This window comes from Rattus norvegicus, chromosome 2 (assembly GCF_021556685.1).
Source record: "Rattus norvegicus strain SHRSP/BbbUtx chromosome 2, alternate assembly SHRSP_T2T, whole genome shotgun sequence".
Classification (NCBI taxonomy): domain Eukaryota; kingdom Metazoa; phylum Chordata; class Mammalia; order Rodentia; family Muridae; genus Rattus; species Rattus norvegicus.
Genome location: NC_141535.1, coordinates 58,964,931 through 58,980,863, shown reverse-complemented (window position 1 = coordinate 58,980,863; position 15,933 = coordinate 58,964,931). Strand labels below are relative to the sequence as shown.

At 38.8% G+C, this 15,933-nt stretch overlaps 1 protein-coding gene across 2 annotated transcripts in view; it reads right to left on the bottom strand.

Moving 5' to 3' along the window:
• Nucleotides 1-307: 307 nt before the first annotated feature.
• Nup155 (nucleoporin 155) overlaps nt 308-15,933 on the bottom strand; it is a 54,394-nt gene continuing 38,768 nt past the window's right edge. The window contains exons 26-35 of one of the 2 annotated variants that reach the window (XR_015658145.1): nt 15,072-15,225; nt 14,765-14,869; nt 14,002-14,156; nt 12,344-12,468; nt 11,379-11,492; nt 10,145-10,265; nt 9,531-9,641; nt 5,913-6,049; nt 4,249-4,355; nt 308-3,558 (exon numbers count right to left, since the gene is read on the bottom strand). Coding sequence is in view for 1 of the 2 variants with exons in the window: in NM_053952.3 (NP_446404.2) it covers nt 3,420-3,558; nt 4,249-4,355; nt 5,913-6,049; nt 9,531-9,641; nt 10,145-10,265; nt 11,379-11,492; nt 12,344-12,473; nt 14,002-14,156; nt 14,765-14,869; nt 15,072-15,225 (1,273 nt within the window). In the remaining variant the exon portion in view is untranslated. 2 annotated transcript variants of the gene reach the window in all.

The window sequence follows — 15,933 nt, the reverse complement described above, 5'->3', positions numbered from 1 at the left end:
GCAACTGTGAGATATTTAATTTCAAATATGCTGTATTGTGTTATAGTAATGATTTAAAATGAGAAAGTAAAACCAATGCCAGTTAACATCTACTACCTGAAGAAAAATACAGCGACTTAGAAACCGTGTTAGTTCTTACAAAATTAGTTTTAAGAGACTTATAATTAGCTTCAACCACTTCACTTAATAGATAGGGAAAACCAAACTCTGAAGAGTTTTAGTAGAGAACTCAAAAGTACAAAAAGTTTTATTATAAAGCTAATTTAAGAAAAGGTATTAATAGAAACTATTAAAGAAAACACTAATCTCTTTTAAAACCTCAGATTTGGGGTTTTGGTTAATTTATTTGTTATGACTATATCATCACTAGTGAAGGAGGGGGGCAACATGGAGATACAAAATATCCTAAGGAAGAGAATAAACAATCTGTGATAGACTTCTGAGATTAAACTATAAAACATAAAGAGAAGCTTATGTAATTCCATGTTCAATGAAGAAGTGACTAGTTAACAACCTGTCAAACACATATTAAATGCAAATCAGGCTAATATTGTGTATCTTGCATAAACAAAGTTTGTCTCTTCCCTAACCATTCCTCCATACTGAAACTATCTAAAAACACATCATGATCAACACCTTCGGTGGCCCACCTGTCCACAATAAATGCACTCTTCTAAGGTGTTCTACCAATGAATCATGCATTGCCTGTATGTATGCAATACTTACAGCATAAAGAGAGTGTACTGACCAAAGCTGAACAATGTACACTTACATAGTGGATAATATGCTAGAATGCTGCCATTGTTACATCTGACCACTGACTTCCAGGTTTAGCTCCCTTTGGAGTTTCAAATCAGACATCTGAATGGATAGGCTATTTAGACGATTTCATTAGATGAATGTTCAAGTTTCAGCAACAATGAACTAGCAGTGTCTTTTCTTTTAGGAAGGCCATTGCAAACATTAGCTGTGGAACTAAAATTCTTAAGTGTGCTATAAGAATAAAGGGGAGTGTGTTCGGATGTCTGTCAATTACATCTTTGTTGACACAGTATCCTGCGGATCTATTAAGACACTGTGCATATATGTATGTATAGCCATATCTCTATTTTCAGTACTCCTGCCTAAACATCCTAAATACAGTGATTAGATGCAAGAGCTACCTCACCCAGATGACTAAGTATATGTAACACACATATAAATACGTAAATGTGCTTACAACAGAACTGGAGACAGTGTCATCTATTTCTAGCACAAATGGATCCACATCTAAATTAAAGCATTTAAACAAGACCTTCATTTAAAATAAGCAGGGCAAAATTTTAAATAAATAAAACCATTAATATAACAAATTCATTCATTTTATAGACTACAAAGTTGCTTAAGATGAAAAACTGAAAAATATGAGGTAGTGACACCCAATCAGCGTTATTTTGACCATTTATAAAATACACATTCAAAGACTAAGTGAAAGTGGAGCTGAATTCTAAGGTATCGTGGAAAAGAAATCCGTAATCTCAGGAAAGGTAAAGTAGAAATATATTCACGATATATTTACAGAACCGCCCAATTTCTATCATTGAAACCAACAGAAGAGAAGAGTGGAAGCAGGGCACAGAGGCACACGCTTCGATTTCCAGTACTTCAGAGTCTGAGGCAGGAGGATCAGACTATGTTTGCAGCTAGCCTGGGCTATGTGGTGAGACCTGGCCAAACAAAGGGGTGGCGTCTGAGGACTGGGAATAGAGCTCAGTGGATGAGGTGCTCACCGTAGGGAGCTCTAGCTCTAACACTGCACCACAAGAAGTGGGCACTGGGAAGCATGCTACAGTCTCAGCACTCAGTGGTAAAGGCCAGAGACTGAAATTCAACTACTCTAGGCAGTTAAGAGTTTGACAATAGCCTAGGCTATGTCAACATCTGTTGCAAAAATAAAGCAGTTTCTTTTCCTTTTTGGTCAGCCTTAGTAATTCTCAGTCTTTCCTTTTGTCTTTGATAATAATGTGGAACATTTAAGTTTACTTAGCTCTTCTGACATTTTAAAGATAATCCATGGGTTGAGGCTATATCTTCAGTGGAAGTGCACTTACCTGCTTAGCAGAAAACTCTGTATTCAACTCACAAAAAAAACTCATTACTAACAATGTTGCTTTATACAGCAAGTCTTGAATAAAACTTGTGTTGTGGTTATTGGTAAAAAAGGAGGTTGAAAAAAGCAAATCATGCTTTTTCCTTCTGTATGGAGGGAACCCATCCATATAGAAAACAGAAGATATGCGAGACCCAGGATTTATTTTGTAACACATTTTGGATGCTGCTGCTGTCGCGGGTTTGAGTCATACAGTTTGACAGTGAGGATTCTAAGGAAACGGTCACTGTATAGCCATGGTTGAACTGTAACTCAATATGTAGACCAGACTGGCTGTGAACTCTGAGGCACCTCCGCCCCCCTGGGTGCCCCAATTGATTAAAGGTGAGCCCCACCACAGCTAGATGATCATGAAGGTTTTTAAGTACAAACAAGTGTTACAAGTTTATCACATGCTCAAACAATCTTGGATATACATACACATCCTGCACACACATATATAAATGTATACATAAAATTTAATGTACATATTTATGGTAAGAGGGAGAGAAAAAAAGGATGAGAGAACAGAAAGGGCCGTAATTGATAAAATTAGTGGTTCAGAAGATTTCTTTCTTTCTTTCTTTTTTTTTTTTTCTGAGCTGAGGACTGAGCCCAGGGCCTTGAGCTTGCTAGGCAAGCGCTCTACCACTGAGCTAAATTCCCAACCCCAGGAGATTTCTTAAAAAATAACTTAAAATGAGTAATTAAGGACTGTTATAGAATCTAACACTATGGGAGAAGACCAGCCTATAAGGTGTTTTTATTTTTTAAGACAAGGCTTCACTATGTAGCCCTTGGCCTGGAAATTTCAGTGAGTTCTAGAGATCCACCTGCCACTGCTTCCCCAAGTACTAGATTCAAAGGCAAGTGTCATCGAACCTGGCATGGCCTACAAGTTTTAATACTAACATAAACCTGGAGATAAATAATACAAATGCAAAATTGTTACCATTAGTAAAATTAAAAATCTTTTGTGTGTTAGAATCATACATAATCTTATTTCAGATTTTTATAAACTGATGTGTTTGTGTGTAGTACTGACTTTTTACATATTAACAAACATTTTACCACTGAGCTACATATCTGGGCCCAAGTTATCAATTAAAAAAAAAAAACCAACTAGTAATAAAAAACAAATCATTCAGCAAATGCACTATTTGTAGATAACTACCATTCATTAAAAAAAAAAATGCCTACCAAAATTCTTAGATACAACACCTGATTTCTGGACCCATCCGAGCTTTTATTTTACAGACCAAAACGCAAGCAAGAAAATATACTACAGTAATTAATGGAGCCGTTCCAACTTCGCTTGGAGAGATTTAAAATTCCCAGTGATGGCTTGTACTGCCACCGAAGAGCTCATTGACTGAAGTTCAACCAGATAACCACAGACGGCATCCAGGCAGAGATTTGTAAACCTTCTCCTGTAATGAGAAAGACGCCATGTCACTCGTTTACTTGTTCAGTATTTATTCATGTATGTGTGTGAGTGCTTTGCTTGCATGTATGTATGTGCACCATGTACCTGTTCAGTACCCGCAGAAGCTAGAAGAGGACACCAGATACCCTGCAACTGTTGTTAGGAATTCCTGAGCTGCTATATGGTTGCTGGGACATGAACTCAGCAACTCTGCAAAAGCAGAAAGTGTTCGTAATCACTGAGTCTGCTTGCAAACAGAAAGGGAACTTGGCAAGGTCAGCTACCTCCTAAGCACCATTCTCCATCTGAAGACTGTTAGCCCAGGGGGCAGCATAGGAGCATTCATGTTAAAAATGGCTACATTTGCTCAGATTTTTAAAGACTACCTTGAAATCATACCACAAATGCAGAACTGAAACGTCTCAGTCCTATGTCATAATACCAAAAGCAAAGGAACACACAGTATAAATTGTTTTCACTTTAGAAAATCTAGCATCACGGCTGAAAACTTCTGCCCTTTCACGAATGCTAACAGTTAGGTTATCTCTCAAACGGTTACTGCTAATGTACGACACTCATTCCCTAATGCTCCTCCATAATGTCTACAGCGTTCCGTATCCATTCCCAACCCTTCACCAGGTGCTTACTAGAAATGATTGCCATGTTTTCACATGCAATATTTAATTATAGTTACCTCTCACAATTTAAAACTAGGCTAGGATTCTCAACATATCTTGTCAACAGTACATGGATACAATCCAAAAGGTGCAGTGGACTTTTCACTCTGTTCCAGAATGGATCCTAGGAAAGAAAAAAAAAATGTATATATGTATCCATCAACACAGTTTCTCTTACAACTTATCAAATGTGTGTGTGTATTTTTCCTAATTAGTTATGTTGACTAAAGTCTTTGGAGTCCACATACTCAGCATTAGAAACTGAATGTGGTGGTGGTGGTGCATGTCCTTAATCCCTACACCCTGGAAGCAGAGACAAGCAGACCTCTGTGAGATCACTCCAACTTCTAGATCAGCCAAAGCTACATAGAGAGACCCTATTTCAAAAATCCCCCCCAAAACCCCAGATATGTAGTTTCTAAATTATATACTAGATTAAGGTCAATATTTGAAACAAAGACCAGATTTGTGAGATGGGCTTAGTGGTGCACACCTTTAATCCCAACACTTGGGAGGCAGAGGCAGAAGCAGGCAGATCTCTGTGAGAGCGAGGCCAGTCTGATCTATAAAGTGAGTTCTAGGACTGCTAGAGCTAAGGTAGGGCTGCACAGCAAGACCCTGAATCGAGAAAACAACAACAACAACAACAAAAAACAAACAAAAAACCCCCAAAAGTTGAAAAAAAAAAACCAAAACACTATACTATACTTAAAAAAAAAAGAATTGATTTATCATTACACTATTTCTATCAACTGTGGGCCACTTTCCTTTGAATGTATGCAGTACGGATATAAAGCAAAAAAAGTTACAGAACCTTAATCTGTTCTTACCCACATGATAGAACATGCTGATGAGTATCTCCAGCCTTGTCTTAGTAATGTAAGCACTGTTTTCACTATGGTCTAATTACGAGGCTCAGCTGAGTTATCACTGAACACGGCAAGATGCCCTGGAGGACACTGTTACAAGGCAGTGTTGTGTCACACCATGCGCTTAGGAAGATTAGGTAGGAGGACCCCAAGTTCAAGGTCAACTTGGACAATAAAAGGAAAGAGCCTGTCTCCAGGAACCAAAAGGCACTGACAGCTACCATTATTGTTGCAAGTCCTCACTGACCACCTCTCTCATATCATACAGCACAGTGAGACAGGCTGTCTCACTGAACGCAGTCAGACAGCCACAGGACGCACCTCACATAAACACACACCATTGCATTTAGTCTTTATAAGGTCCGGGGACTGACACTGGGATAAGAAGCACTTTATTGGCTGAGTATCTTCCTATCCCGTACAGAAGATTTTTAAAAATGAGGTTACATGTATAAATGTGCTGTTATTTTGTGTGCTTAAAGCAAGTAGCTGAGAATTATGGTCTGGTCTTACAGCACTTGTCAAATGTACAAGTCCGAGGGATTTGATCTCCAGAAAAAGTCCCTACTTTGGATTATCTATGAAGACATAAATAATTATGTTTACCAACATAAAATATTAGCACTTCATTTTAGTTATTATATACTGTAAAAACAACTCTCAGCTAAGAGTCCAAAGTTTATTTTCCTTGCACCGTTGAAGCATGTCTCCACTGGAAACATTAACCTGAATGCTAGGATACCTATACACACAAAGACCTCACTCTGTATCTTGGAAAAATTAGTTACAGAAGATCATTTTGTTTTCCTTACCCTTGATTTGAAGAGCTGATCATAAACTTCTAGTAGCCTAGGTAAAGGCACACCGATTTCATTCATGGTCTGTATCACAAATCCCACATCCCAGTTTAAAGTACAAACTTGCTGCTCCAAGAACTGCACAATGAAATCTGGTGGGGAAAAGTCAGAAACAAGAATTATTATTATTTTTTTTTTTCGGAGCTGGGGACCGAACCCAGGGCCTTGCGCTTCCTAGGCAAGCGCTCTACCACTGAGCTAAATCCCCAACCAGAAACAAGAATTATTAAAAGATTCATTTTTATTGCTGAATGATACGAGTGCTTGCTTTACCTGCATGCACATATATATACTATATGTATACTTGGTGTTAGTGGAGGCCAGAAAAGGGCATCGCATCTCCCAGAACTGCAGTTACACATCTTTTTGAGCACCCATATGGTGCTGGGAACTGAATCAGGTCCTTGGCAAAAACAGTTGTTCTTACTGCTAAGCCAGCTATCAAGTTCCAGAAATTTGGACTCAACTCTTGATACAGCAAACTGTCCAATTGCTTTACTAATAGATGAGTAGTGTCAATGGCTATCTGAAAATGAATTTCAAACATATTTGAAGGCCAGTGAGGTAGGTCATTTGGGAAAATGTTTCTCTTTAAAGCATCGAAACATGATTTGACACCATAAAAAAAATTCTAGATATGAAAATCTCCTGCATTTATATTGGGTCAGGTTATGTACAGATATTAAGAGAAAATAATGAAATCTGAAAAATGTGGAGAGTAATTTCACTACTGGAGAAGACTTGATAAGAGTAATATCTCTACTTAAGGAGTATCTATATATTCAACAGTCTGCTGTAAAGGACTATTCCACCCCAATTTTAAAATACATTTTTAATATTCTATCCTTCATGTACTTAATGTTTTTTGAGGCAGGGTCTACATAAAGCCATACACAGGTAGGCCTCAAAAATCTCGATAGAACCTCAAATGCTTGATCGTCTTGTCACGTCCTCTTGCTTGCTGGGATTACGGGCAGATGTCAAACATATGGCCTTCAAATATGTTTGAAATTAATTTTCAGATAGCCATTGACACTACTCATCTATTAGTAAAGCAATTGGACAGTTTGCTGCATCAAGAGTTGAGTCTAAATTTCTGGTACTTGATAGCTGGCTTAGCAGTAAGAACAATTGTTTTTGCCAAGGACCTGAGTTCAGTTCCCAGCATCCATATGGGTGCTCAAAAAGATGTGTAACTGCAGTTCTAGGGGATGTGGTTTAGTTCTTTATATTTGTTACTTTATAGTTTTATAAATATAAATCTATAATAATTATAGAATAAATTTATAATTATGATACTTGAAATTTGAAAACCATGTAAATATCCACAGACAAGTGATGTCAATGAAAAAAATAACAAAAGAACACCCAAACTTATGCTTACTGTAGAATGCCTGCCTGCTGCCTGCCTCCCTGCCTATCTTTGAGGTAGGGTCTCTATACGGCTGTCCTGAAACTGTTTAGACCAGTCTGCCCCTGCCTCCCACGTTCTGGGATTAAAAGTGTGTGCTACATGTTAGAGCAAATATTAAGATTTCCTCTCTTTTCTTTTAAAGTTGGGGGTCTCACTATGAGACCTTGGCTGGACCAGAACTTGTTATATAAACCAGGCTGACCTTTAACTATTAGAATGTTGCCCATCTCTACTTCTTGGATCTGTGTGAAGTCTTGTGGGATTTGTTAAATCATTGAACCTCTACTACCCTAAACTCCATGGGTTTATAAAAATTAAGAATCTAAATCAAAGCCAATGTCCCTTAAGTAGTCCCAATGTAACTATTTTCACATACTCATCAAAAAATCCAAAGAATATATAAACCCACTTGTTAATGTTACCTGTATATAATATGCATGAGTTTATGTGTACCATGTTTGTTTAGGAACTCACACAGGCTGGAAGAGGGCTTTGTTCCCCTGCAACTGGAGTTACAGCTCTTTATGAATATTTATTATGTGGGTGTTGGGAACCAAAGCTGTGTCCTCTGAAAGAGCATCAAGCTCTCCTGCGCAGCCACTGTCCCTCATTTCTCCACACTGAAGTGGCGTGGACACAATGCAGTTTTAAACACCTCTGACAATATTTGGGATGGTCTAAGTCTGAATGTTCATTTCAAAAACAGCAAAAGATTTAGGGATGATATATAATTTAGTGTTGCTACCTTAACATGTACAAGGCCTTGGGCTGAACACCAAATAAGGGAAGACAGACTAAATAGGTGACTTAATGTGCAATTATAAATATTTTTCCAGGCTGCAGAGATGGCTCGGTGGTTAAGAGCACTGACTGTTCTTCTAGAGTTCAAATCCCAGCAACCACGTGGTGGCTGACAACCATCTGTAATGAGATATGATGCCTTCTTCTGGTGTGTCTGAAGACAGCTACAGTGTATTATACATAATACATAAATCTTTAAAAAGGTAATTTTTTTCCATTTCTCCATATTTTTTAATAATATATGCATTCAGTATCCTACCCATAGTGACACTTTTGTTGCAGTTACTGTTTCATAGCAGAGAAAACTATGAGTTATCAATAGGCTATAACAATCACGGAACTCAGCATATTTGGTCTAGAAGCAAGCTCATATAATTAAAATTTTAGCTTACATGTTCCTTTAAAAAAAATAAAAGCCAGCAAGCTAATACACATCTGTGAACCCAGACCCCAAGAAGGTGAGGTTGAAGAACCCATGTTTAAGTCCAGCTTGACCTACATAGCTAGAACCTATTTCAAAAAGCACATAAATATGTGCACATAAAAGAACCTGGATTCACATCCAAGACTCACATACATGGAAAGGAAAAGGAAAAGGAAGAGGAAAAGGAAAAGGAAAGGAAAGAGGGAAGAGTGAGGAATAGGCCAAGAAAGGGGGTAAGGTGAAGGAAGATCAGGTACTCATAGGCTGGGGCAAGAACATCCTGGGTTTGTGTCAATATGGGCTTCAGAGCAAAATGCTGCCACACAGAGATAGACACACACAGACACACCTCCCACCATTGTCACTTTAATGCAACAGAGAACAGCTCAAATTACTACTGACACACAAAACCACCAGCCATTTTTATTTTTTTTTTTAATTTTTAAAAGACATTTATTTATTATATTAGAGTACACTGTGGCTGTCTTCAGATACCAGAAGAGGGCATCAGATCCCATTACAGATGGTTGTGAGCCACCATGTGGTTGCTGGGAATTGAACTCAGGACCTCTGGAAGAGCAGTCAGTGCTCTTAACTGCTGAGCCATTTCTCCAGCTCCCATTTTTATTTTTTATTTGATACTTGCATCGGTTTTCTAACAGGATAATCACTTAAACTATATTGTTTATCAGTAAACATAATTCCAAAAAATGATACAGAAACTTGAAAAACTACTTATGGGAAAATTTCATAACCAAGTGTTCATTAACAAATTCTGTCATCCTTCAGGGATTTCTTCCCGGAGAGTCAGGACTCAAACTACTGACTAAACAGTAAATAGATGAATTAGGAAAGAGAAACTCTACAGGCCAATGAAGTTTTCCCACTGAGAAAAACTATTAAACAAAACTAAGACAGCAAGGTCACTACTTACCCAGAGGGAAAAATCGAGGTGTGCCAGCATAGATTTTGCCAAGGAGAACAAGCTTGAGGCTAAGAGCATGCATTCGATCTGATGAACTCAATGTTACGCTATCACTCAATTCTGGAAGAGAGGTTTCAATGGAAATCATAATTATTTTAAATGTGAAATGTTTACATTGGCTACTTAATTGTTAAAGATGCAAAATATTTCAGGACCAATATCTGCATCGATGTAATTAGCAGATTCTGTGCTTTTGAGTTTCTGACACACATGTCACTGGTTACTGGTAATGGTTATTGGCACTGGTTACAAGATTTTGAGTGAGGTGTATAAGTTAATTATGATGTGGCATACATCAAATAAACTATATACGCTATCACAAACATTCTCCAGGGTCACACTGTACAATCACCTGTCCACTGTATGCACACGGCCTCCATATCCTTTCTTTTTTTTTTTTTTTGGTTCTTTTTTTTTTTCGGAGCTGGGGACCGAACCATATCCTTTCTAGTAGGTATATATAGCCCATTGCCATAAGCCCTACATGTATCAGCGACTGCCACCAACTTGTATTCTGGATTCCTAAAAACTATATAGTAACGTATCTATAACTGAACACTTACCTTTCTCTATGATATCTTGCCAAAGTGTGTGTACCAATATGGGATCTGAATAACCAGCACAATGAATGATTGCAAGTTTACATTCTGCAAGTTTAAATGGGTCAGCAAATTCTCCATAAAGCTGTGGGAAGAAATTCCAAAATTAAATATTCAACATTCAGTGTTTAGAGATTAACAGTGAAGTATACCTTTAAAAACAATTAAATCTTTTATCTAAAGTATAAAGTATATGTTACAAGTTGAGTAGCCATTTACAGAATATTTAGAAAGAAGCATTTTAAAATATGAGTATACACACATAAGATACATTGGGGATGGGACCCCAGTTTACATGTAAAATCTGCATGTTTCACATATACTATACATGTAGTCCAAGGGAAATTTTATACACAATTACTAGCAACACCAGGTATTCTGATAGTAACTCATCACAGAAGATCATTATGTGGGATTTTCCACTTGAAGTGTTGTACCAGTACTCAAAGTTTTGGTTTTGGAACTTTAGGAAGCTGCTTCATGTCCTAGAATTAGCGGGAAATACTGGGTGACAGTGGCTCATGCCTTTAATCCCAGCACTTGGAAGGCTCAGGCAGGCAGATCTGGGAATTTGAGGCCAACGTGGTCTACAAGGCAAGTTCCAGTACAACCAACACTACATAGAGAAATCATATACAAAGCACTTGGAACCATGTACAAGAGTGTCTACAGAAGACACTGTAAGAACCATGCAGAGTGAAAGATGTTCAATTAGATAAGCAAATATAGTAATAAGGCTATCAATCCTCTGGTGTTAATCTTGGTTTGATGGCACTTGCCTCAAATGCCAGCAGGGGCAGGAATGCCACAAGTTCAACACCAGCAAAGTTACATAGTGAGACCTTGTTTGTCTCAAAATACCGAAGCAAAACTTTATCTATAAAAACAACTGCAACAACAGAAAAGCCTACTGGTTGTAACGGGGCTCATATGAGGCTAACACGTGGCTGTGGTGACTGGTCTGGCAGGAGCAGCTCAGCCTTTTCTAGGAGTCATACTACAGTCATGTGCAGCAGTTGGGACCTATCAGGCCAGGGACAGGCTGTCAAAGAGAACTTTACTGTCCCATGCAGCAAGCAAATCTCAATCTCTCTCTCTCTCTCTCTCTCTCTCTCTCTCTCTCACACACACACACACACACACACACACACACACACACACACTTTCTATCACAGGAATTTCCACGGATTTCTATTACCTTAGTAATGTCCATGAGCTCAGAATCCAGCTGAGAAATTGCATCCTGCACTGAAGAATGATGGGAGTACTGCCTTTGTAGTGTCTCTTGTATCTGAAGTTGGATCCTAGCAACCTAGTTTCAACAGAAAATAATACAATGTATTAATATCTTTATAATACTCAACAGGTACTTGAAACAATAATCCCTCGTCTGAAAGTTTAAGTTTGCTAAAGTGGGAGAGTATATAAATACTCCAGACTTATATTGCAAGAGACTATCCTCCTAAGGTAACGAATGCCATAGGATATGAGCTGTGACAAGGAACACTGCTCCCTAAAGTCACTGCCATTAGTAACTCAGTGATCACAGACAGACAAATGTCTAGGCTGGATCTCCAGCTGACAATGCCATTGGACCTGAGTCACGCCAGAAGTGAGAAAAGAAGTCAAACATTTTATGTCAGGGCTGTAGTTTGCTAAGAGTAATGGTCATCTTGTAAGGTTTATCCTTTCTTTTTCCTCGAGACAAAGCAAACCTGCTTGGGAATTGTAGCATCAGAAAACAGAGTCTGTGTTCCTAACATGAACAGGAGAAGGAAAGCCAGCAGGACATTTGCCTAATTTTTGTAATAAAAAAGCTCTTTCATTGAGAAGAATTTTAAAATCTCAGTTAAAGCGGCTCAGTCTACTCCTTACATTTACTCAGATCCCAGGGTACATAAATGCCACACCATCCAACTGCGGCTAATCAGTTGAGAAAATGAAAAACAAAAATTGTGGATAAGCTAAAGAAGAATCTTCCAAATTACGCCTGGATGTCCCAAACACTGTTCCTTTAACATTTACCTCCTAGCATAGCAATGAGCGCACGTTCATAAGCATATTCACTCATTTAGAATTAATAACGACTTCAGCAGAACGCGAGTCATGGGTATGAGAAGACAGTAGTGTAACTGTGACAAGGCTTAAGTACCTAGTACTTACTTCCATTTTCTCTTCTAGTTCATGTAGGAATTCACCATCTGCAGCTATGGATGAAATGGCAGTGGAACTTTTTGCACTAAGAATGGCTCGAGCAATGTATTCTAGTCGCTGCTGCAGTGAAATTTCTGTGCTAGGAAGGAAAATCTGTAATTTTAGCTGCAGTTTAAGATCTTAAAATTCAAATATATCAAGAAAGACTACTATTTTAAGACGAGAACACAAAAGACTTTTAAAGAAATGCAAGCTATTATTATTATCATTATTATTATTAGTGGTCACGTGAGGAGGTAGGAGAGTCAGAGGCAAAGGCAGTGAGGGATTCAGGGCTTTGACAAATAGCAACCGAGAAAAGTAGCTGCAGCAGGGCAGTGATTTCTTCATTAAGAAGTGCACAATCTCATAAAGGAGGTAATGCTGTCCCTAGCATGTCTTCAGGTGAATGAGCTTTCCTGTAGGCTACACTCATGGACAGATGACTGACAGACCAACTAGATGAAAACCATGTTGCAGGTGTGAAGTAAGACTGAGGAGCGCAGCCCTTGGACTCCCCCACACTTTGTCTAGCATCCACTCACATGGATTAACTCTTTTTTTTTTTTTCTTTTTTCCTTTTCTTCTTTTCGGAGCTGGGGACCGAACCCAGGGCCTTGTGCTTGCTAGGCAAGCGCTCTACCACTGAGCTAAATCCCCAACCCCCGGATTAACTCTTAATAGAGGACATTTCCTGTCACACACTAGTGTGTAATATTTAATCTTAGGAGCAGGTCAGAATGTCATGACTTTCTTGGCCAGAGAAAGAAACAACTTTTCCTCAATGGGACCCAACAGAGTCCTGACACCATCTTCAGAGGTCTCCCAGGACTTCTTTAACACGCCCTAAGCAGCTGGGATCCAAGAGTCCTCCAGGAGACAGGATGGAACTGCAGATGCATGAAACTGTCTCCGTGAGAAACAAACAAGCTGACTCAACTGGGAACCTCTCCGATCAACCAGTGTTAAATCACCCTTTCAGGGTGCTGACAAGATAGCTCAGCAGACACAGACACTTCCCACCTCATAACTCAAGTTTGACTCAGGGTGGAAAGAGAGACTGACCACTCAGGTTGTCTGACCTTCACTCGAGGTGTGTGGCACCTATGCACCCAAGCTGACACACAAATGAATACAAAAGAAAATAGACGGCAAACCCAGCTCTAATCTGCATCAGAGAAAAACTAGTCTCCTTTCTTTTCAAGGCCTTACTGCCAGGGGTGCTGCACTCCTTTAATTGCTCATCCTTAGAAGTTACACATAAAGTTCTCTGTGCATTTAGGAACTCTGTTGCTAAAAAAGATTTTCTTTTCTCCGCCTGTAGTCACTATCTACTCCCCAATTAAACTAAACATTTTTCAGTAGAGGGCATCAGACGCCATTACGGATGGTTGTAAGCCACTATGTGGTTGTTGGAAACTGATCTCAGGACTTCTAGAAGAGCAGCCAGTGCTCTTAACCGCTGAGCCATCTCTCCAGCCCCCTAAACTAAACATTTTTAAAGTAAATAAATAAAGGCCTAAAGAGATGTCTCAGCATCCAAGTCAGATGGCTCACAAAGACCCACAGCTAACGCACGCATGCACGCACACGCACACACAGGACTCTTTGAGACCGTCCTCCCTCACCTGTGCATGTCGGCCAGCTTGGACAGGACCCGAGCAGCACTGCTGAAACTCCTGTTCTTCTCATAATACCTCCAGAGTAAATCCATATAGCGAACTCGGTTTTGATCCACTTTGGCCATTCGGACAAGATGTGGCTCAAGAAATGGAGATGCAATCTAGAAATGCAGTCACACAGAAAATGTTTGCCATCACCTTGGTGCTTTTAAAGTAGAAACCAGTGTTTTTATGTGTTTGTGAGTGAGCCTTGCTTTTTGAAAATACGGAAAACCGAATCCAACATCAATAGGTAAAGTAGAAAATTTACTCACACAAGTGATTTTTGTTACAATAATTAATGAAGAACTTTCTGTAACACACCAATAAAAGATAGATTTGCTGTAAAATTCTAATAGAAAAAAAAAAATCTTTGGCCGGGTGTGATGGAACATGACTTTAATCTCAGCACTCAGGGAGCAAAGGCTTGTGGATCTCTGTGAGTTTGAGTGAAGCTAGATCGAGTTCCAGCACCCAATGACTTAAAGACAGAGCCTAATTCCTAATCCAAAGATTTCTACCCAATAATGCTACTATTCAAAGCAGCCTCTAAACAACATTAAAACAGTGTATTCTGCTTCTTAGAAAAGAAAATTATATAGTTAGCCATATGCTAACACCTAATGTTATACAGGATAAAAAACTAATTTCGTATATCTACAAAAATTATTGTTATACAATTTGGAAATATAAATTGACATGAACTATATTGCACAAACACTATTTTTACCTGTAGCAGTTTATCTGCAAGGTCAGCTTGGATTAGCCAGTTATAGAGAGCAATACTGAAGAGCTCATCCTTGGATCGCTGAGCCAGTTTAAGCATTTGTTCAAACTAAAATAAAGAAAACAGTGAAATTAGCATGGCTAAAGGCTTACTTGCTTGACATAAACCCCACTCCCTCCCCCACCTTAGGGCAAGGAAACAAGTGTATCAGTAATTAGAGCAGCTGCCATTCCCAGTGATCTCGCCTCCACTTCCTGCAGCACTTTCAAGCCCAGCACGCCTCCAGAGTGGAAGCATGCCTGTTCCTTACGTGATGTCCTGCCTCTTCATTGCTCAGCATGTTGGGATCGGATGACAACACTGGAGGACCAGGCTTTTTGGGTACACTAGGAGACTGAGGAGCTGCCTTACTTTGATTTACCAGTTCTTGAAGAGTGTCTGTGATGCACTTGTAACTGTTTAATCTGAAACAGAAAAGGGTCAATCACACTGTTTAACTAGAACATATCTTTCTCACCTTCTATCAGGCAGGAAACAACAATCAAGCTGACAAACAGATACTCATTATGATATCTGCCTCTAAATCTAACACTCAGAGGCCAAGGCAGCACTGAGTTTGGAGTTTGGACTTGGAGCTCAGGCCCCACTACACTCCCACATGACTAGGGTTCAATTTCCAGCACCTCTGAGGCAGAGTAAAAGATATTAGACACAAAAAATGATGCACACATATGCAGGTAAAACACCTATATACATAAAATAATGATGGTGGTGATAAAATTTAAATCAAATCACCATATATCCTCTATCCCTCCCTCAAAAAAAAAAAAAAAATCCAGTATTTTTTCCAAAGATCTGAAAACCATTTGGTTAAACAACAAGAATTTGTAAAATTAGTATATTTCTTTAAATCTCTACAGATTTTTGGCCATTTAAAAGACTTTTCATTTTGAAAAAAACAAAAACAAAACCCAACAAACTTATTTTCACCTGGAACAGGTGTGAGGGGAGCCAGTTTTGCTCTCAAAACAGAGATCTCAAAAACTACAATAAGTAAAATAAATAAATAGATAAAAGGAAGACAATCCCACAGGTACTGAACCAAAATCATTTATACGGGACAGGTGTGGTGATACATGCTTTTAATCCCAGGATTTGTGAGGAACGGAGAA